This window comes from Chelonia mydas, chromosome 4 (genome assembly GCF_015237465.2).
Source record: "Chelonia mydas isolate rCheMyd1 chromosome 4, rCheMyd1.pri.v2, whole genome shotgun sequence".
NCBI classification, from domain to species: domain Eukaryota; kingdom Metazoa; phylum Chordata; order Testudines; family Cheloniidae; genus Chelonia; species Chelonia mydas.
The window spans coordinates 93,435,510-93,459,363 of record NC_057852.1 but is presented as its reverse complement, the minus strand read 5'-3'; the positions used below and the strand labels follow the sequence as shown (position 1 = coordinate 93,459,363).

At 39.3% G+C, this 23,854-nt stretch overlaps 1 protein-coding gene across 3 annotated transcripts in view; it reads right to left on the bottom strand.

The window, feature by feature from the left end:
• Nucleotides 1–1,578: 1,578 nt before the first annotated feature.
• Nucleotides 1,579–23,854, bottom strand: part of GABRA2 (gamma-aminobutyric acid type A receptor subunit alpha2) — a 93,357-nt gene continuing 71,081 nt past the window's right edge. For 2 of the 3 annotated variants that reach the window (XM_043544407.1, XM_027831513.3), the window contains exons 9-10: nucleotides 19,496–19,698; nucleotides 1,579–9,154 (exon numbers count right to left, since the gene is read on the bottom strand). In XM_043544407.1, coding sequence (XP_043400342.1) covers nucleotides 8,846–9,154; nucleotides 19,496–19,698 — 512 coding nt within the window. In that variant the 3' untranslated portion in view covers nucleotides 1,579–8,845. The remainder of the gene's footprint in view (nucleotides 9,155–19,495; nucleotides 19,699–23,854) is intronic. The other variant, XM_037897845.2, reaches the window with a different exon arrangement.

Below are 23,854 nucleotides of genomic sequence, written 5' to 3'. Positions count from 1 at the left end.
TTCCCCCACATCAATTTATGGAATCAACTGACTATTGAGAGCTTTCTTCCCTTATATTAAAAAAACCAAAGACATCTAATATAAATGCCAATGTTCTCATTATCCATGTATGTGGATAATGAGAACATTGGCAAAACCTTTTGAATCCTAGCATGGCTGGGGACACTGATTGTTCAAAGCCTCATTCCCATTGGGTCTTTTTCATGATGTCACTCACCTACACCAACTAGCAAAGTGGTACAGCTGGTGCCCCAAGGCTGCCTGTTTATCTTTGTCACCTGCCCCCCTCATTTATCCCCTGCCCATGCTTCTAACTGAACGAGTGTAGGATTTTTTTGGTTTTCAGTGATGAGATTCCAGCTGCAAACCTTTCTTAGTTGGGATATGTGTCAACTCCTTCTGCATCCTATCTTGCAATACTCAGCGCAGGACCCAGTCCTAAAAATCACAGGACTATTTATTCACATATGGATTTGCAAGATAATGTCCTTCCAGTAAAAGCTCCTCAGGGCAGACTGCATCTTATTATTTCTATGTAAAGTATCTTGCACAACTATGTGACTATATATACAAATGTTAAATAATATTAACTAATATAAATAAATGTGATATAAATGCAATTTCTTATAGTGTTACATCCATAATGTGCTGAACTACTGTGTAATATAATCTGTATATATATAATCTGACTTTCTATATAATCTGATATGATGCAACAAATTAAGAGATGATAAATATAGTATTAGATTGTTATAGAATCTAAGCGTTGGTCCAGTTGTTGCATTGATGTTTCACTGTTTTGTCTGTTCTGAAATAGTGAATTAGATTGGGAATAAACCAGAAGCTGCAAAATATTCTGCAATATGGGTTTGCTGGTGGTTTTAAGACTGCGAGTGCTAAAAAGTTAGGAACCCCTGCTCCCATTAGAGTCTTACTAATTTTAATATACCCTCATTAATGAAAGCTTTGAGTCAATGTGTTGGCGTACAACAACCAGCTTAATGTTTGAAATGAAAAAAAAAATTCCGTAATGAAATAGCAAATAACATCAGAAAACCCCAAAGAATGTTTTTCTTCCAAAATATTATTTTTTTTGCTATAAACTCCATCTATAACTAAAAAACACCCTTGCAGAGGCTAAAATTCTTTCACTTGTAGAGAAGTCTTGAGCAGTGTCAAACAGTTATGCTGTTCAATTAAAAACAAACAAAACAAAATGTAGTATATTTAAATTAACTTTTAATAAGTACAAAAAGATAATGTTAAGCAATATTTTGCATGTGGTTAATAAATATTCTTTAACAGCAAGCAAAGTGACACATTCAAACATAAGTCAAGTTATTTCTTTTAGACTTTTAAAAAAGTAACAACTCTGTCCAGTTAAAACAAGGTCACAAATTACAGAATATTATCATCCCCTTTACTTATTTATAACTATGAAACCTACTAGCTAAGTGAACTGTCACCCAGAAGTTTTTATAGGATGTTGATGTTCAAGGTTAAGTATACTTACATTTAACATGCAGTTTCTTTATTGTGCATGTGCTTTATATTTAAAATTGTGACTATTTTTTTTAAATGCATCAACTCCATTCTTATTATTTCCTGTTACTTAGCAATGTATACTAAGCAGCTTTTTTCAAGCTCCTATACATTTTCAAGCCCTGGTGACACACTGAAATATACTTACCATCAAGTGTTTAGGTATGTTCTGATTCCTGTTTAGTTGAGAAATTACTACCCATGATTTCTCTCTGAATCAAACTTGAATTTGTAAATGCACGTGCATTAATATTTAGTGTGATCACTTTCGATAAGTAAATGTAAAGTGCCCTCAAACAGTTCTGAGTAAAGTGACTATGTGTGGAAGTTTTTTGTTTAGCAGCTGGATATTATTTATTCAATAATTTATACTGTGTGAACTGTACATTTGTATTCTAATATATAGCTGTAAAGTACTAAGTTGCATTCTGTTCTAAAGCTAATCTACAGGAGCCTGCTAACTGATTAATACAGCCAACATGAACATCTAAATTCAAAACCACCGGATCAAAGCAATATCTTGTTCCATTCTGTATTTGAATCCATCCCCAAAAGCCTAAAACCATAAGATGGAAAACAAAGATGACCCTTGAAGCTTACTTCCTTTAACAGTTTACAAAATCAGTTAGTGAAATCTTTGAGCACCTTTAATGCATATACATGAGCCCCAGGCCAGCTGACAGAGTGAAGAATTCACAAAGTTATGTAAAATAAGCAATTAACATTTCAAAGTACAGCTTAATTTAAATAATTAATCATCAAGTTACAGAATAAAAATATTTGTGAGAGTGTGTATGTAGACACCAGCACTAAGAGAAGGGCATGAACCATCTTGCATATTTTAAAACACATTTCAAATTATTTTTCACAAGTGTTGTTCCCCACTTGTAATCCACAGTATTTTCACAATATTCCTAAACCAACATCAATACACTACTGGGAGTAGAACAGGCATGATCAAGGCCCAATTTTAAATGTATTTGCTTCCTTTATTTAAAAGTTCATCTTCTCAGTATGAAAAGGTAAATAATCAAGGAATTCTCAGGAAGGGCTGGATCAGACTTCCATTAGTCAATGGAAAGGCTTCTATTGACTTTTGTAGTGCATGGACAGGTCCTTAAAATCTAATCAAAGTCCTCTAAGATCAATGGGAGTTTAGACCCTGATCTCAGTGGGAGCACGATCAGGCCCTCAAAGTGAATAGTTCTCAAGTAAGGCCCCAATCCTGCATTGAGAACCACATGGGCACAAGGATCCACCAAGTGGCTCTGATCACAGAAGCATGAACTAAGTTTAAAAATAAAGGGGGGTTAGTTGAAAATAAAGTGAAAGATAAATACTTAAACAATAGAAGCAGAGCAAAACAAGCTATCAATGCAATTAGCATGGGCCATTCCCAAAATTAAGTCTCAAAGTGTTTGCCTTTTGCACCCCTATTTGTGAAGGGGGAATCTATCAGCTCACTCATGGATTCCAGAAAATCCTTATGAAGCTGTAATTTAGAAATCTAAATTCAGGATAATAAAACCATATTTTCCAATTGTTAGGGATTTGGATTTATTTACAATAACGAGGAAAAAAGTCTCCCGCCATATATAATACAATTAGCATAACAGAAAGCATTTTAAAGCATAAAATTATGTTGAGAATTAGTTATCCAATGGAAGACACATTATACAGTTTCTGAGGAAAAATGTTTGATATTTTAAAATTAATAGGTTCCCTTATTTGGAACCCTAACTAGTAATAGTTTTTCAGGTAAACATAATTTGATTAATGATTCTAGGTTTTGCAAAAGACTTATTTTTAACCAAAATTTAGAGTTCCTTATTTCTGTGATATCAAATGATAAAGCCCTGATCAGTGAACTCTATTTAGACTTGTTCCTACGTTTGCACACTTATCCTTCTACTTGCTGTTTTTGAAGGAAGAATTAAATAATTTTCCTGGTTCTGCTGATAACACTCACTTTATCATCTTTTTTTGCTCTGCTTCATGGCTCTGTTCTGCTGATCTGAACTTTGGCAGTATGGGCCATGTGTTAACTCAAAGTGGGATTGGGACTGATCATAATTTCACATCCAGATATGGACTTATTTTTCACATAACACTTAAGTTAGGAGTGCAGATTTCTTAAAAGTGCAAATAATGGTATTTGTGATTGTGCAGAGGGCCAATGCACCTCTGAGGCTCCACTTAGGCCCTCAAAATAAGGCATTACATACAACCTGAGGAAAATGTATTGGGAACTAACAGGATTTACTTTATTCCTGACATATCTGTTTTCTTTTCAGGAGTTGCAGAGAGATGGAAGAGCACAAAATTAAGCACATTATATTTATGAAGTGGTTAGCGGCATTGCCAATCCAAAGGATTCAAGATTATGAGTCAGATCACCAAAAAATCATGATTACAAAAATCCATTGGGGTCTGATCTGCCTTTTAGCCTTTAGTGCAAAGCTGTCTGCCCACAATTGGTGTGTGATAACTGCAAGTTCAAAATCCAACCTCAAATGCACACACAAAGGTACGTAAGCTTTCCCAAGGGCTCTTTAGAAAGGGATTCCACTTACCATCTCCTCTGGAGAAGTGGAGTTGCTATGCTATCCCTCGCTGCCTCATTTCTTCACAATTGCTCCCCACACGTCTCAACCACTCTGCTGTCCCTTTCACATTCTCACTTCAAGTACCCACAGTCTCCTGAGCCCATATCCTGCCTCTGTTTCCCTTCAGTCCCCTTCTCTTCACATTCTCCCTCAGCCTTCTCCTTCTTCTCTTGCACTCCCTTCAGAATTCTGCTTACCTCCCCCAACTGCACGTAGTTTCTCCTCTAGTTTCCAAATTACAACAGAGCCTTCATGGCAAACATTTTCCCTGAGAGCATCATGGCTCAGATCCTCAAAGATATTTAGACTCTTAACTTCCATTGAAATCAATGGAAGTTAGGAGACTAAATACCTGTGAATATCTGGGCCCATGTAACTTCACACCAATTGAAATAATAGGACATGGTGGCCATTTTGAATAAGGCCAAAAATTTGCACTAAAGTGCTGGGAGAACATGAGGACATAAATAAAACATCGCAATAGCACAGGAGTTCGCAGCTGCATTAAATATAAATGAAAGGTGAAGTTACTTTGTCTGTTTAAAAATATCAACAAAAATGTTTGGAAGCCAGTGCGTTACAACAGACACACTAAGACAGGAGACTACCACAGAGGGTGCCAAGACTGATAAACCCTGGGCTCTCTATCTTTTCTCACCCCCAATTCCAAATTCCTATTAATATTTGGGTACTATTCTCTAGCCTTATGCATCAAGGAGTAAATGTTGCACTCCCTACATCGAAAAGCTATTCTTTAACCCTAGCTTGGAGCCATGCTGAGCCCAGTGCAAGTCACCACAGTGTTAGGCCATTTTATTTATTTTTTTATAGTTTTAAATTATTAGTGTATTTACTTGTGGGGTCACGTAAGAAATGCAATACCAGAAGGCTTGGGAGGATGGCCTGGGAGGGCAGAGGGGGTGGGAATAAACTAGAAAGGGACAGAAGTTAGGCCAAACATTCAAATTTAGGTTCCTACATCTATAAATAAATCTCTTAAATAAAAGTGGGCTGATTTTTGGAAGTGCTTAACATCCACAAATCATATTGAAATTGATCAGGCTTCCAAGGCTACGTCTACACAGGGATAAAAGACCCACAGCACGGCCGCAGCTCACTTGAGTCAGCTGACTCGGGCTCACAAGACTTCGCCTGTGGGGCTAAAATTTGCTGTGCAGACATCTGGGCTTGGGCTGGTATCCGAGCTCTGGTGCCCTGGGAGAGTGGAGGGTCCCAGATCTCAGGCTCTAGCCCAACATCTACACCGCAATTGTCAGCTGACCTAGGCCAGCCATGTGTTTTTTCCCCATGTTGTAGATGTATGCCAAGTGCTCAGCATCTATGAAGGTGCCTAAATATGAATTTAGGAGCCTAACTTTTAAGGTTTGAAAAATCTTGGCCACAGACTAAAATGAATTAAAAAAACCCCTAAGGCTGGCATTTCAAAATTCATGTTTGGGTACTTGTGTTCATGTAAATCTTTGCATTCAGCTATATAGTTGTCACTCTTAAGAACTCACCAGTTTTATTTTTAGTCATTTTCATCATCATAAATGATTTAACATTGGAATCATAAGGACAACTGATAGAAATTGCTTAAAATGCAATAAACAAAAGAAGCCAACATTAAATTTAGACCAACTGTACAAGGCTTCAAGCTGAAACTGCTTTCAGATATGCCCTTGCAAATCCCACTGACTGCATGTAGCTCTCTGAAAGCATATTTATGCACATAGATTGCATTGACATGGTGTTTGTTTCTCTACGTCGTAAGTATGCGATAAAGGTCTGGTGGTTATGCAATTTACTCTAGGTGTTGCACAAGTCTAGAGGGACTGTTCAGTGAATTAAATAGTTGCTCCTAAGGCATTATTTTTGACTCTGCTCCCAAAACTCCCATTGATTTAGGTGGGAACAGGAGCAGCCCCTCTGTGAAGTTGAGGGTGCACAATTTACCGCAGTCCCGGTGCAGCTATAAATTAAACACGTTATTTTTCTCAAGCAAAGACAGGACTTGCTTGATTCTGTAAGTCAGATACCCTTGTGTGTGTACCTGTAAAAAAAAAACTATACAGCCCTCTCCCGTCACACAGTCAAATGCACCTCTGGACACACTCCATATACAGTGCTTAATTTGCAATGAAAGAGGTGCCAGTGCTCAAGCCATTTTTTTTTTTTTTTTTTTTTTACATTCATGACTGATACAGCAAGTGCAGAGGTGCCGGGGCTATGAAATGCCAAGCCTAGAGGTGCTGGGGCTCAGCCCTGGCACAAATTAAGCACCGCTCATGTATCTAGAGGGCAGAGTTCTGACTTCCCATTATTTGAGACAGCAAACCTAACGTTGCTGAGCTATCTGGGATGTAACTGGGGTAGAATACAGACCTTACTCTTTATAAGCCCAAACCTGTGAGGTGTTGAGAGTCCTCAACTCCTGTTGAGGTTAATGGGAGTTGAGAGCCCCCATCAGATTGCAGGATGGTGCCCAAAGGTACATGAAAACAGCAATCAACCTGCTATCTGAGAGCAGATAAGCCTGGGCCTCCACTATACTACACAGTCACAGCCCTTTTCCAGAAACAGACAGAAACATGAAAGGATTTTTCTACAGGACCAATATTTACAAATATTCTACATATGTACATATGTATATATGTTATACCTGGACACTATGACATTAAAGGGATCTTTTATAATTTACAAATAAAACATTTTTAAAATGTATAATTATACCATGAAAAAACTTTTTATTGCTTGCCTTCAACCCTTTTACACTTTATCACCCTATTGCACACATCTCTGTATTACATGGAAGATCTACATTTATATATAAATATATATATGAAAATAAGGATATTTCTATTTTAATGTTTTGAGTAAAGTGCTTGTTTTTCAACTATCGTTGATGAATAAAGATGGTTTTATTAGAGGGGATGAAGGGAATACACATTTCACCAGTGGTTCTCCCTTCTATTTTACTGATGTTGTATGGAATATCTTGCTTGACTAAAGTCAAGTCTGTCTTCATTGTAAAGTCTACTAATAAAATGCATTTGTGACCTTGGCATCTATACTGTCATGCAAAGCACAAAACAGAATCACATTAAAAACAAAGAAAAAGACAAGAAAAATTAAACAGCAAAAAAAGCAATGTTAGATTCTTCTTCTTTGTTTTTGCTAGTTTCCATGTCTTAAGATAATTCATTTATTCATTTTAGAAATATTTGTACAAGTTTGTCAAACTTTGAACATACCTATTTTATGCACTATACTCAAGTACTGTACAAAACTGCAATAAATGACACTATACGATGACATATGTTTCTACTGTAAACACACCATCATAAAGGTGTATCTATTTTAAAAGGCCAACTAATAACTGCTAATGTGTATGTGAATCAAAATATTTTTGATTGGCCAAGTATATTAAAATCTAAATACAGTGCACAATTATTAGTTATGCAATGATTTACCAGGCCTTTCAGGGCATAAGGAATATTTGCAAAGGTTCAGATGAAAATTAATGTTACTAACATTAAATATTCATATAAAATTGCAAATGGCAGCTCCAATTTTGTTATATTTTGTGTATGAAATAATTGACAATTACTGATGATGCACTGAAGTTTATTAAAAATAACACTCAAATCTTAGCAAAACCCTTTCTAGTATACAAAGTTGTTAAGTGATGTCAGTGAAATGTAAAGTTGCAATTTACAAAAGCAGCAATAAATCTTATCCATGAGGACAACTTCCTGGATTGCAATCACAAACTGCAGTTTCCTTTGAAAACAGTGGCTTCTATGGGCAGATGTGAGGAAGCCTTTTTAAGGCAGATTTTCCTGTAAATACGAAGCAGGAAAAAGAGCATTTTATATTTCTGATATACCTGACCCTGAAAAATTTCTGAGTGCCAATTACCAATAGTTATGAGCCTGATGTCAATCTAATTTAAAAAAAAAAAAAAAAAACAACCTTTTCTGACCTTGCTGAAAAGGAGAACTTGGTTCAGCAACCTCAGAGAAACAAACACTGAGGAATAAAAAAAGTTTTTCTAGTGGAAGTTGATTGATGCTCACCACTGCTCACTTAAATGAGTTGGAATACTTCATTAACAAGTTCAAAGCAGGTCCTGAAGTAAGGAACTAATGGCTTTGGCATTCCAATAGTCTTTACTAAGTTTTAAACATAACTACTTTCCAAGATGGTTGTGAACAACACAAGAGTTTGAGCTCATCACTCTATAATATGTACATGGGCACTCCCATTGTATGAAATAAGTTTTTTTTTAAAAAAATCATTTTTAATGGCAGCTTCTCCCATTAAAGTAGAATCAGTTATTTTATAGAAAAATATTTTAACTTTAAATTAAAAAAATACTGTTCCTAAATAGTTATGCAGGACCATATTGTCCTCTAATTGTATGGAGAAGATATAATTCTGTGCATTTGAATCCCAGTTTAAAGGAAATCCCCTGGGTAGAACTTCTAAAGAGCTGGCTATATTAGCCATGGGTGTTATCTGTTTACAGATCCATGAATAAACACTGTGTGTCTCCTTTGGAGATACACGGATAAGATATATATACACACTCTGTACATATTGGTTCACAGATTAGCAGTTATTAGTCGTACTGTACATAGCAAAACAACCTAACTGATATAATGATGCTATACATTCCCAGTGTAATTCAGCTTTTAGGTTGAGGGAGCAAACCCAAGTAAGACAGGTTCCCTGTTTAAATATGTAGCCCAGTACACTAAGTTAAAAGTACCAAATAAGACTGGAAACACTATTCTAGACATTCTGTCAATTTTGCTAACACTGTTGAATGTTTTCTTTGCTTCTTGCGGCTTGGCTTCTGGCTTTGCCTTGTTGGGTTCTGTGGTTGTAGCACTCTTGGAGATTGTTGGTAGCACTGAGTCCTTGGTAATATTTGGAGCATAATTGGCAACAGCCACTGCATAGGCATTGTTTTTCTTAATGACAGATGCTTTTTCTTTTTTCTATTGGAAGACAGCATGGAGTTAAATATTTACTGCATGGGACATTTGCCAAATCAGATTCAATAAAACAGCATTTCAAATGTTTTTAAAAAAAGTGAAGATGGGAAAATAAATATCGGTGATTACTATAATGACAAAGCATATGTAGACGATGCCCTCAGTCTCCCAGATGGAAGCTACAGAATAGTGTCTCAATCTAGTAAAGAAATCTGCAAGCATAGGCCCTTACGCCCACATGGAGTCCCACTGAAGTCAACAGGAGTCTCCAGGGGAGAAAGGGTCCATGCTTGTGGATATCTTCGAAGGACTGGCTTCTCCCTAGATTGATTGAGTAGGAGCCAGCTTCAGAAAAGGATTACAGTCTCTAGTCTTGTCTTGAGGCCCAGTGTTCTGACAGAGCTAACGGTAAACAGGAAACAGAGAATGGATCAGGAAAAGGGCCACCACCAGAATAAAATGTAGGTGAGAATGATACAATCCACTCTCATTGATCTAATGCCCAGTTCCTATCACAGTGAAGTGAAAGGAGGATTACAATGACTGCTGAAGGGGATAATTAAAGACTGACTGCACAGCCAGATGACTAAGGTTACCTGTCAGTATATTTATATAAAAATTAGGAAGTGGGACATCTCCCCCCCCCAAATCTAATGTTTGCATTACTCATAAACCCCATAATTCCACACCAATAAAAATACAAACTCTTACTATAATTCAATTATTTAAGATACTCCAGTTATTCGCATATATTTTTAATTATATTTATATTGCTTGCTTGGGTGGCTAAGGATATTTTAAAATCCTGCAATGGCTAAAACCTGGGGAAGAGACATCTGTGAGTGAGTAACAGCCCTACTTCCCATTATCATCACTACGTGAGGTATTTATCTACTTACCCCTGCCCCAGATCTGATGGTCAGGATTGAGGGTGAGGATAAGGGTAAGAAGGCCTGCCAATGGCCACTTCCGCACCCTGTCCCTTCATCCCCTTAATACACAAGAGTACAAACCTGTAGTCTGTACAAGGTAGGTTGGCTGTCTATGTACCATAACATAGATACCTGAACAAGATGTGAACTAACAGAGCTATATCTTTTCAACAGCTGTGGCCCAAAAAACCTTTCCACTCTCTTTCCTGCACTATGCAGGATCAGCTCCTAGGTTATACAAAAAAACCCACATTTTTAAAATCTAATCACCATCTTTCCTATTTGCTTACTTTTTGTATTTCATTCTGCTTGTCACATGATTTTGAAAACATAATTTCCATTTTTTTCTTGTGTGCTAATACAATGCTGCAATGTTTGCGTTGCAAATGCTGTAGTGGAATGTTAAAATCAAAAACAAAAAATTGTCTTTATTGGCTTCTTTTTTTTTTTAAATCCAATCACCTGAAAAATATTTCTGTTAATATTAAATCTTGTAAGACTTAAGTTACACAAACGCTATATTTTGGCCTATATTCCTTGATGGTGACTCATCTTTTTGACTATGCAAAAAGCAATTGTAATAGTAGACCCTGATAATCTACCTTTTCTAAAATGGTGTCAATCAGATATAGGAATGAGTGAGCAAATGTAGGTAAACACATACAAGTCTGAGCCATGTCTTGGGTCATTTTTTCCCCTGGAAAACAAGCCCACACCCTGCAACGTGTTCTGTCTGAACAGAGCAAGGTTGACTTCACTGGCCCGGCTTCAAGAGTCTGACCACATGCAAGGAGGTTCAAGACCTGGACTTCAGAGGCTAAATTTTCCAAGAGACCATCACCCTTTAGGCAGCTACACATGGCAGTGTGGACATAGCCTGCCTTTCACTTCGGTGTGTAGCTACACATACCCTCACACACCACAACAGTGGTGTGAACTGTAGATGTAGCCTATGTTCCATGGAAAAAAAGCTGCTGGAGGTGGTCTAGGGGAGGGCTGAGTTTCATTCCAGTTCTCACCTCATGTGAGGCATGGTGTGAATTGGTGTACTGACTGGAGTGTGAATGCGGACTGCTATGTACTATGGAAATTCTTATGATCCCCATCTCAGTTCCCCAATGAAATACAAGTTCCAAGCCTACTCCAGAGTTAGAAAAGAACCTCAGTGGAATGTAAACACAGTCATTTCTCCTTGACCCTGACACGTTGCTTATTAGCTGAAAGTGGCTGAGCTTTGTGTTGTGTTCAGGGTCAGGGTGTGTAAAACCAGAGAGAAAAAGAACAGAGAGATAGGTGCATATGAGCTAATCTGCAAAATCCCTTCTTTCATACCCAAGAACTGTGATTTTTAAAAAATCTATTACAGTATTTGTAGTCCCATTAATGGGATTTTTCATATTATGGTAAATTGTGGGTTTTGTATTAGAAACAATTGAAATATTGAAAGCTTAACTTTTAGTCATTAGATGATTTCAGGGAAGTAGATATTGCAGTACTGTAGAAAACCCCAAAATGATTTTGTTCTGAATGCAATTTCTAATTTTCAAATATTTAGACAATTGGATATGGGAAGACTGTAATTATTGAATAGGTTGTTAGAAGATAGAATATTTTCAATTGACAATCGGTAGGTAGCCTTTACAGAACTAATCTTGTCATATATGAACAAGATGAATTTCAGAATGGACAGTTCATGAGCAGTAGAATTAAGGTAGCAATACTGAAAGAAAGGCTGGAATGACTTCCTACAGTAGTCACTTACATAGGAACAGAGCTAGATTCCTCATCACTATATTTGAGAGTTGTAAGAAATAAAATAGGGAACAGGTCAACTACCCTATTTATAAGGAAAGGGCATTTAAGATCAAGAATGACAACCTGAATAGACACGCTGTTGATGCTGGGTCACTTGAATTTTGCTTGTTTTGCCCAGGGAAGGCATAGTTTAGCTGTTAAGCAGCTGCCACTTCTGAGATCATGCAAGAACACTCTTACACTAATTTAAAGAAATAGCTGAAGGATGATTGGAGCGTTCATACGGTCTTCCTATATCATTTATAATGGAGTGTCAATGTGCCAGTCAGAAAAGCTGCATTTGTTTGACATGCAGATAATCTGTTGGTAAGTGATTCAGGATCTATTTCTAGAATCTAGAGAGTGATGCCTGAAGTTGTTGGTGTCTCATTCTTCACTAGGAACAAGAGGAGTTAAAAAAGGATGCGCTGTCACTTCTTCTACTGTTCTTCCTTATTATTAATATAATATTTTGCACTTATATGCACCACTTTACATATTCAAACCACTGTGCAAACATTAACTGTTAATCTTAGCTTCACTCCTATTAGGGAAATACATAATATTGTACCCAGGTTTGGGTCAGGAGCAACCACAACTTGGAGTTTTCCTTAGCTGACATTCTCTCTCATTTACTGAATGAGGGTATGGTAGAGAGAGTAATTACATAATATAAAGTCAGGAGACAGCAATAACATTTGTTCTGTGTTATTTACAATAACAATGTACAGGACTTGACACCAAATCTTGCAATAACGCCAGTATATTCAGGTGATTAAAACAATCTTACATTAAGTGAAAAGCTTCCACACACATTGTCCCTTCTATACCAATATCAAAAGTACTTTATGTTTTCAATTGATTCAAACTTCTGTTGATCTAAGGAGTCCCTGAGGGTATGTCTACACTGCTTTTGGCTAACTGAGCTGTTTTCAAATCCTCCGGAATCCATTACAATTAGCAGTAGGTGTCTGGTATCATCCCATTGTGTTTCTGGTCCTCAGACATCACTCATTTTAATATACATTATTTCTCATATTCTGTGATCTCTTTGCTACCTTCAGTCCAATTGGATTATATTAAACTGCACTGGACTTGAAAAATGACAAAAATCAAATTAACTTACTGGTATATTGTTTCTCAAATAAATTATAAAGTGAGTAATGTCTGATGAGCTAGAAACATAACTGACAATAACCCATACCTACTTCATTTTAAAAGGATGTTTAATAATGGAGTATAAGCGATTTGAAAACAGGTGCAACAAGCCAAAGTGCCATCAATATGAGTATGTTTTTGTTCAGAATTTAAAATAAATGAGCTAAATCCTGAACTTCTAATTCAGGCAAAATTTCTGTTGACTTCAGCAGGAATTTTGTCTTAAACTAAGTATGTTTAGGATTTGATAATATATAAATTGAGAGCACACAAAATTTTGGTGTGTGGAGACTTCTTAAATGAAATATTATAATGAGAGTTATTGCAAGATATTTGACAGGTTTCAGAGTAACAGCCGTGTTAGTCTGTATTCATAAAAAGAAAAGGAGTACTTGTGGCACCTTAGAGACTAACCAGTTTATTTGAGCATGAGCTTTCGTGAGCTACAGCTCACTTCATCGGATGCATAGCATATCGTGGAAACTGCAGAAGACATTATATACACACAGAGACCATGAAACAAAACTTCCTCCCACCCCACTCCCCCGCTGGCAACAGCTTATCTAAAGTGATCATCAAGTAGAGCCATTTCCAGCACAAATCCAGGTTTTCTCACCCTTCCCCCCCCCCCCCACACACAAACTCACTCTCCTGCTGGCAACAGCCCATCCCCCAAACTTGGATTATTGCTGTGCACATTGTAAGATGAGCTGTTGCCAGCAGGAGAATGAGTTTGTGTGTGTGGTTTTTGGAGGCGGGGGTGTTTGGGGTGTGTGTGAGAAAACCTGGATTAGTGCTGGAGGTGACCCACCTTGATTATCATGCGCATTATAAAGAGGGGTTTCAAAGGGGGATGGGCTGTTGCCAGCAGGAGAGTGAGTTTGTATGTGTGTGTGTGGGGGGGGGAAGGGTGAGAAAACCTGGATTTGTGCTGGAAATGGCTCTACTTGATGATCACTTTAGATAAGCTGTTGCCAGCGGGGGAGTGGGGTGGGAGGAAGTTTTGTTTCATGGTCTCTGTGTGTATATAATGTCTTCTGCAGTTTCCACGATATGCTATGCATCCGATGAAGTGAGCTGTAGCTCACGAAAGCTCATGCTCAAATAAACTGGTTAGTCTCTAAGGTGCCACAAGTACTCCTTTTCTTTTTATTGCAAGATATTGTAAGTCTCATAGTGTCTCAGCTACTGCTATTACAGCGTAATGGCAGTGTGTTATAACTATATGCTTTCAATAAAACCAAGTGTGTGACTGAAGATTCAGTCTTGCATTGATTCATTCAGATGTCATTTGTTGGCACTAAGAATAGAACATATACTAATTTCAGCTTGTTTGTGAAGGCAGGCAGTCACATTGTGGAAACTAAAGATTCAATTTAGTGCCCACTGAAATCAATGTGAGTCTTTCCACTAACTTATATGGGTGTTGGATTTGGGCCTAAAAGCTATCAATAGGCAAGGAGTCTGCAGGGTAAAATATACAGGACCATATTTTCAATAACAAGTGCCGAAGTTGTGCCTGTAGAATATGCAGATCCTGTAAGCACAAAAAAGGTGATTACATGTGAAAAATATGCAGTTATTTATGCAAACCAAGTTTCTGTGCATGCAACTACTTATTTAATGCATGAAGATAACAGTTTAATTATGGCATTCTTATTTTGAAAGTGCTGCTTAGACTCCTACTTTGAAATTTGTCCTATAGTGTAAAAAAGGAATTTGAGATTGAGCTTTTCAACTAACAAGAGGTTACAATTAACCGAATGGATAAAATGTATGTTGGACGCTAGAGCACAGGACTGGAGGGTCAGGAATGGCAAGTCCTTGTTTCTGGTTAGCCACAGTCTCACCGTGTGACCTCGAACAAGTTACTTCACTAAAGTCTTTTTTCCTGATCTGTAAAATGAGAATACGTCGGAGCTCACACAGGCTTAATTACATTATGAAGGTTTGTAAAGTGCTCTGTGGTATTTGAAGAATGCTAAAGAACAGCAAACCATTAACACCTACTCTCTATATCTCAGAAAGCCTAATATTCAACTGAACATTAAGCAAATTGAATCAGAGTCAAAGTAACGATTGTAGTGAAGTCTCGCTTTCCTTAGCAAACCACATGGCCACAGGGACCCAAATGACATTTTCTTGACTCTCTTGCAGATTGATGAGAGCTGCCAGTAGAAGCACAAAAAGAGCTGTTACTGAGAACTTGAGCAAAGAGGGTTCTGCATAGTGCAGACAAATGTGCACAAGGATCAGCACCATGAACAAACCGGAACTGCACTAAACTCAGCACTGATGGCTTAGGGAGAAAGCGGCCGTGACCACGGGCAACAGAACCTGAGACACCATGTGGTCAGAGCACAGCTGTTTAAATGCAATCCAAATCAGTAAAAACCATGAGTACGGTGCTGGCATTTTAATGATTGTCCAGTACTCCTACAGCTTGTCTGGAGTGTGTTTATGAGCTGCACTTGAAAGAAACTCAGAGGGAGAGCAGCCACATGGGCCAGCCACTGAAAAATGTGTCCTGAGTTCTAAGGAAAAATTTTCTCTCATTCCTAGCTGCATAATGCCTTGTGACCTAGTCTGAAGAGGCTATTCTTGCCAGCCTACCCAGCTGTCTTGCCTCCTACTCTCAGCTTCCTCCACCATGCTTAGAAGTCCTACTAATAGGTCAGCACTTACTTGCACCCTTGCCAGACCAAGCCACTGATTAGGGTAATAAGATGGATGAGAAGAAATTTCAGGTAGCGTACGAGATTCATAAAAACTAAACAGGCCTTATCTTCTGAAATTAAATTGGTCAGAGGAGCATTATGTGCTTGCATTTTTCCACGCTTTCTGGGATTTAGATACCAGGCCCATATTCAATTTTAATTATTTTTTGCAAAGTTCCTCACAACCAGTGATACAAGTGGAATCCATTTCTTACTGGTACGCCCCTCCCCTCCATGGGGGGGCACATGACCTCCTCATGTGACCCTCCATGTGACTCAACACCCTGCCCCCAGCCCAGGGCCCCCACGTTCTCCCCATCCCTGCCCCATGATCCACCCCACTTATCTTGGGGCTGAGAGAGATGGTCTCTGTTCTCCTTCCGCTGTGCTGGAGACTCCCCTCTGTACAGCAGCCAGCCCTGCAGGAGGACAGGGCTGGGGGCAGTACAGCAGCCACACCAGAGGAGCTGCCGGCATGGGGCCGCCCGGGAGCCCCATGTTTGGCTCCTTTCCCTGCTGGGGTTCCAGGGAGAGCCCTGCGGTTCAGGGCTCTCCTGGGAACCACAGCAGGGAAAGGAGCAGAACACCGGCAGCATCGCCAGCAGCTGTACCTCCCCCAGCCCTGTCCTCCAGTGGGGCTGGCTGCTGGACAGAGGGAAGAGATCCTGCATGGAAGGGCTGGGGCAGTACAGCTCCACCGGAGAAGATGCCAGCGTGGCGCCGCCCAGCAGCCCCACAATCTGCTCCTCTTTCCGGTGCGCCGTACCAGCTATAAATATCTTGCTGGTACGGTGTACTGGAGCAGACCGCCCTACTTGCACTGCTGCTCACAACACTCTGGTCCACCTAGAATTTGCCGATATTGCACGTCCCATGGTTAGGGACAGCCTCTCTTGAGTGCACGCCTCAGGTGACAGAGCTAGCTTCCTGCACCTTGTTCTGAGTGGAATCACACTATCCAGCCACTCTGAGACTGGGTCTCTGGGCTGCAGGCCCCTTCCCCGACCCCAGATTTCTCAACCTGCTAGCTAAACAGCTCCAGTTGAGTTTGGCACCTGTAAACCTTTTCCCTTTAGGTGTCCACGACAATATAAGTTTGAAGTGACCCAGAAACAGCGTCTTCAAAAAAAAGCATTATTCATTCACCCAAAGGTAGAAAGCACACAGAGCAAAGGGCTAACGAGCAAAGAGTCCCACAAGTATATTGTCCCTTACCTACACTTTAATCTTTCCTTGAACATTCTTGTAAATTCCCCTTAACCCAGCTAACTCCCATCTCTAGCTGGGAGGAGCAGACTCTCCTGCCTGCAGCATGCGGTCTTTGCTTACGTGTCTCTCCTTGTCTGACTGTTAGCTCTCCCTGACACTCCCTGGGCAGCCCCCTCTCATTCCCATGGGAAGCATCTTTAAGATTCTGGGACCCCCTTTGATCCTAGGCCTTCAGCCTTAGGATGAGTAAACTATGCAGCCTGGTGGGAGCCAAGCAGGGCCATTCCCTAATTAAAAGTTTACCCCCCTTAATCCGTTAAGGAGCCACTATTTTGGTTCCTGTTTGCTTCCTCTTAACACCCTCTTTGATTTAACTCCTGGCATTTGGGCAGGTTAATATCAGACATAACCTGAGGGGCAAATTATATTTATAAATAAAACCCTACATATAACTCCCTCATTCTTCACAGTAATGCAGATAAAGCACAAGAGGGAAATGGATAACTATTAAACAAATAAGGAAATAAAGAAGTTGGGTGACTGTGACAGTATCTCCAATGTTCTGAAATGTAATGGATGCAAGTGTAGGAAGCTGATGTAAGCAGAGTCAGGATGAGCTCTACCCTGACATCTGGTGGTGAGTTGTGGCAAGCTGTGGAAAAGAACTTCAGGGGCTGATCTTATTTGCATAGGCACACCCACCCAGCCTAGCATGAGCCCACAGCTGCCCAAATGGTCACTCTGGCTGCTGTGGGATCCCCAGTTTCTCTGTTATTGGGGCAGGAAGAATAAATTATTATCCTGATTATGTGAATCAAAGACAGTGGAACTGTACTTGGCCTTTTGTTATGATGGAGGGACTTGCCATCAACTAAGTAGCACTCGCTAGGCAAGGAACATGGGTTCCAAAACTCAGTGAATTGAGAGAGGCTGAGGACAGGTATTAATACCTGGTGGTATGGGCCCCTTACGCTAATTGCACTTCCTCCTCTCTCCACTGTGGAATATCAGAGTTAATTTTGATTCCATTAGGAGTCTAGTTACAGGCTGCTGAGCTGAATTCACTTTGGGCCAATGGCGCACCAGCTCTGAGGCTCCCCTACTACAAGCTGAAATCACAAAAGAGCTAAACTTACTAAGAGCTGAAATCACGGAGTGTTGTGTTAAGTAGTGGGGGAGCCTGAAGATATATTGTGGAGCAGTTTGCGGGAAAGCTGGCAGAGCAGAGCGGCTCTTGGAGCAGAGCAGTTTGCGGAACAGCTGGAGCGGCTCATGGGATGGCTGGCAGAGCAGAGTGGCTGGCAGAGCAGAGCGGCTGGTGAAGCAGAGCAGTTTGTGGGATGACTGGAGTGTGGAGTGGAGCGGAGTGTGGAGTGGAGCAGAGCCCCATGGAGAGGTGGGGCAATTGGCTTTGGACCCCTTAACCCCCCCTCCCATCTCCACCCAGATTGGGAGGTAAAACTCTGCAGATAAACTTTCGAACTCTGGTGCTGCACTGACCAGGGACAAAAAGAAAAGGAGCACTTGTGGCACCTTAGAGACTAACCAATTTATTTGAGCATAAGCTTTCGTGAGCTACAGCTCACTTCATCGGATGCATCTGATGAAGTGAGCTGTAGCTCACGAAAGCTTATGCTCAAATAAATTGGTTAGTCTCTAAGGTGCCACAAGTGCTCCTTTTCTTTTTGCGAATACAGACTAACACGGCTGCTACTCTGAAACCTGACCAGGGACAGAGACTTTTGGTTTGTTGGACTTTTGTGACTTTGGGTTGCTGGACTCAAGAACCAAAGGGAAAGGACATGCCCCAATTTGCTTGGGGTGGGTTTTTTGCTCATGGGTTGTGTTATGAATCCTGTTGGTGGTGTTTCCACAACATAATGCCACATTGTTTCTCTATGTTATTAAAAGGCTTTTGCAACACTCAGACTCTGTGCTTGCGAGAGGGGAAGTATTGCCTCTTGGAGGCGCCCAGCGGGGGCGGTATATATTTGTCCCAGGTCACTGGGTCGGGGCTCGAGCCGATTTTGCATTGTGTTATTGGAATGGAACCCCTAGATACTGAACCCGGCCCTTCTTGCTGCCAACTCTGACCGGCAGAAGGGTTACAGTTATTTTCAATACATCTGAATAAAGATTTTTTACAGAAATATTACTCTGATTTTATTCATTTCCACATGAAGGACTCAGGAGCATAATGTGGTGTAACCTCAGGTTTTATATTTTTGACATTTAACGAGACTCAAATAGGCTATTGATTAATGTGGCGAGAGCCTTGACACAATAATCATTTCTCCAAGGACAGCCTGCTAGAGAAAGTTCTTGTATGCAGTTCAATTTCTGCGAGAGGTTGGCAATTTGAGCACACACTTTACAATATCTTTCTATCCACACCTACTTTCATCTCACAAGACATAATCTTTCTATTGGTTTGAAATTTCAAGTATTTTTCAGTAATAAGCAACTACCAAAATATCTGTTAAATGTTTTCTTAGAATTGACTGGAAATATAAATGTGTTTCATTATCATTTACCTTATCATTGACTACGCTTTTTCCATCCCATGCCCATCCTCGTTTTGTGAAGTAATTTACAGTGGCAAATTCTATCAATGCAGAGAATACAAATGCATAACAAACAGCAATAAACCAATCCATGGCTGTTGCATAAGCTACTTTGGGGAGGGAATTTCGTGCACTGATGCTCAACGTTGTCATTGTCAACACAGTTGTTACTCCTGTAGAGGGTGGAAAAAAAGAAAATGTCGGCAATTTTAACTGAATTTTGAAATTGAATAAGATTGAGAACAGGAACATCTTACAGTACATTTCTAAGAATTATAAAAATGTTTACATAATGATCATATAGCATGGTGGCATACTAGATGCACCATATGGAAGGTGGCAGCAGACTTTTCCTTTGTAACCTAGTTTTGATTCACTTTTTTTTTTAAATAAAATTTTGGTGAAAAATGTCTGAAGATACAGTCTTGAAAATACATACAGATTTTTTTTTTCATTTTTTGATCAATCAGACTTTTGGGAGAAAACCCCACAGCGAGGCAACTAAATTAACTAGTTTGCTTTATGGAGTGTGTCAAATCACTTTGCAGCAGTACAGCAAAAAGGACATGTTGATGAGCATTTGCAGTGCCAATAATCCCTGCCTCCTCACAGTTTCCTGCCCAGTTTCCCAACCAGAGAACCCAAGGGATGGTCAACTTTTCTGAGGTCAGCCTGGCTTCAACTGCATTGCAAACAATGGAAAAGAATTAATGGCTATCTTTCCAAGGAGTAGTCTTTTGTGTCCACTGTCAAAGACTATACATGTTTGGCAGCCATTCTGACTAAGTACAGCCTGTGGTTTCTCTCCCATGGGGGACAATAGGAGATTGCAGGTATCTTTGCTAGTGGCTGTCTCACTTCCACGTACAATTATTAAGTGAGGTAAGCTGGTCAATTTCTCACTGAGGTAAAATGGATAATATTATAGTATGACAAATTAATTGAAACTTTCAGATCTACTATTTGTGTTTAAACACTGAACAAAACAGGGAAAACAAACAAAAATACTTTGCGCTTCATGAAACCCCAATAGTGGATGATAAAGCCATACTCAAAACAATACAAAAAACAGGATATATAGAAAAAAGCCATATGCCAATATAAATCCACCTAATGACACAAATACACCAACAATTCCCCTAGTAAATCAACCCTACCCAACCAGAGTCACCAAAGTTACACTCAGGCACCCTTAACACTTCCATCTCTGGAATGCCATTAAAAATGGGTCTTTCTCCTGGATAAGAAACAATACAAAGTTGTACACATACCAGAGATAAATATATCCACACTAATATTGACATGTAGTCAAAAGAGCCTCAGTGACAAAAAAGAATTACTAATAGCATCTCATAGCTCACAATTCAAATATTACAAACAAAAAATATTTGTTATAACTGGTTACAGTTGCTAAGAGGAAATAAAACCAGATCCCTAAAAGAGCAGCAATAAATATTAACTTCACAGGATTACAGGAAGGAATATCAGCATCAAACAAAGAATGGAGAATTCTGACGGAAACTCAGCAAGATCCTCCATCACTGGAAATCAGTAGTCCAGGCTTTGCAGAATGGGGCTCCACCATGTATGTTTCCTCTACTGGCAAGGTACTTTTAAGCACCATTGGGAAAGGAAAGGAAGCAGAGAGTGGGTCTGTTCAGTCCCCTTCTGCCTTCGCTGTCTCTGTCCCCCTTCAGACCCTAAGCAAGGAATCTCATTCTCTGAGAGGATTGTGAAGGCAAAAGGAGGCTAGGCAGACAACCTCCATTCTTCTCTTCCCCGCAGTGATTAAGAGGACTTCTCTAGAAGTTTATTGCTTATTGCACATAGTTTCCAGGCATCATGCCACACATCAGATATTTCTGTTTTTAGAATCCACCTATTAGGGAGGTAGCAATAGTTGCAAAATCAACAGCAATACCTGTTGTGTCAGGTGGGAGCTATCCCACTGTACACCGTGGCAATGCAGAATAAATACTTTATGAAAACATGCTGATATGCATTAAATGCTTGTTCAAGCATTTATTTCCCTTCTTAGATTTCTATTATCTGGCTCAAAGAACTTTGCTGATTACTTTTGATTCCTTCCCCAAAAGAGAGAAGGGGACACCGCACCTTAAACTTAGAAGTAATACATACAAACTGTACTACTATTCAGGTAATTCAGATAAATCAATTTCATTATACACAGGTATCTATGAAGTAATTGCTTCTCAAAGATAAGATGACAAGAATTCCTTTATAAATATATACAGCAGCCAACAATGTTCTGTTTAATTCATAATGTTTGGAGAAGACTAATTTTCTTGAAGCCACATTGGCTTCTCCAGAATTCTAATTCAAGATTTGTTGGTGACCTTTTCTAGTCTTGTTTTAAATGTCATTAGTTTACATCCTATAAACTGCTACTGGTTGCCAATTCCTCTAAAATGTTCAGCTGCACCCTTTGCATCCCAAACCCTATTCAAATCGCAAAATCACCAAACAGCTGTTAATGAAGGTTTCTGGACTTTTATTTATCTATTCAATAAATTGAATGATGTCCAAATGATCACATTTGTATAACCTAGACTGAATGAAGAAAAAAATAAAGAGAATTTATATTGCAATGCCAGACTTCCAATGTGGAAATCTGTGGCATTCTGTTCTTCAATCAACAGACAACAGATTTTGAATTATTAGGATTAATGAAAATGTAAAAACCTTCTGCATTATAAGGTCTCCCTTAGGGCAAAGCATTGTATAAAGATAATTTACCTATTTCTCACTGTTGGACCTACTATGACTGAAAAAATCAGTAATGCTGAGGAATCAGGCCTAACTAGTGTAAAAGGAAGCACATATATTTCATGTACTATACAAAGATGGAAGAAAATTCACATCTGTACATTAGCAAGCACATAGAATGCATGTTGCTCTAAACAGCATATTAAGGGTCTGATTTTCCATTCCATTACCCAAGTTTTAATTTAAGAGAAGAAACACTGGTGTAACACTGGTGTGAGAGTCATGAGTGGATGGGCCCTCTGGTAAGTAACACAGACAACACCTCTTTTGAGGAAAGCAGTCTCCTGCCTTCAATCATGCAACAGTCTGAACAATGCTACCAACTCAACAGGCCTCATAAACATTGCCCAATGACTAATCACTCTTTCATAAGAGAGAAGGTTGATAAGGAGATGAACAGTCTCCAACTACACCTGACCTCAGACAATAGTATCCTAACCCTTTCCCAATCATGTTGCAGATATGGCACCAAATCAGTGGCAAGAAATGCTTCTTTTCTTTTATGTCAGACAGTAAGATGGCCACAAACAGTGATAGACAAAACCTTAATTTTGGCATTTTCTAATTTTACTGTTTAAAATATGGTTCTAGTCTATAAAAATGACATTGTGGGATTTCATGTTTAATGTTTCAATGATTTTATGTCAAATATACTTAGTTTATAAGTATGAAGATGTCTTTTCTAACTGTCAGCCCTGCAAACCCAATCTGTGATCTGAAAACCAAGCTGGTTTTTTCCTTTCTTGTGCCTCACAACCAGAAATAAAGGTTTTCCAGGCCAAATACTTCCCTCATTTATACTTGTGCAGCAGCCCCATCTCCTATCCATTCCTGCACTTGGGCAGTGATTCTTTTAAAGAAGTGTATCTGCAGTAGGATATTATATGATTGCAATGGGAGTGGAATGTGGTTTACACTACTGCATATAGGACAGGAGATGGTTTAGGAGAAAATCTTGCTATTAAAAAGTATTCCACCTTGTAAACATTTTGAGAAGCTCTGTATTAGTCTGAACCCTATCTATATCTTAGCATTACATGCATGAACTAACAGATGTAGCTCCAAATCAGAAATCAAATAAAAATAAAAATTAGTAGTGATGCATAGAAATGAGCATCAAATGGTCCTTGGCCCCAAAAGACAGATTGGATGGCCTTTCTTCCCTCTCCTATTCAGTGTACAGGAGACAGACTCACAATGTCCTAGAATTCAGTATCAACGCATTTCAGTTTAATTTCTAGTACAAATATGAATACTCGAGAGTGCCCTCAATACACTGGACATGTGGATAACTGCTACAGTAAATAAAGCTAGCTGAAGTGCAAAAACATTATATGCAACTTCCTTTTGATGCTCCTCACTTTGCCTTTTCTGAAGGTGATTGGAATAGTGCTAGAGGAGCTCGGAGGAGCACCCCAAAATTTGCCTTAGCCTTCCCGTAGCCACTCCTCCCAGAGCAATGGGTACAGCACTGGATTAGCCACTGGGCCCAAGCCCAGGGGCCTCGGCCAACTGGGAGGCCACTGGCTTCTGTTGCCCACC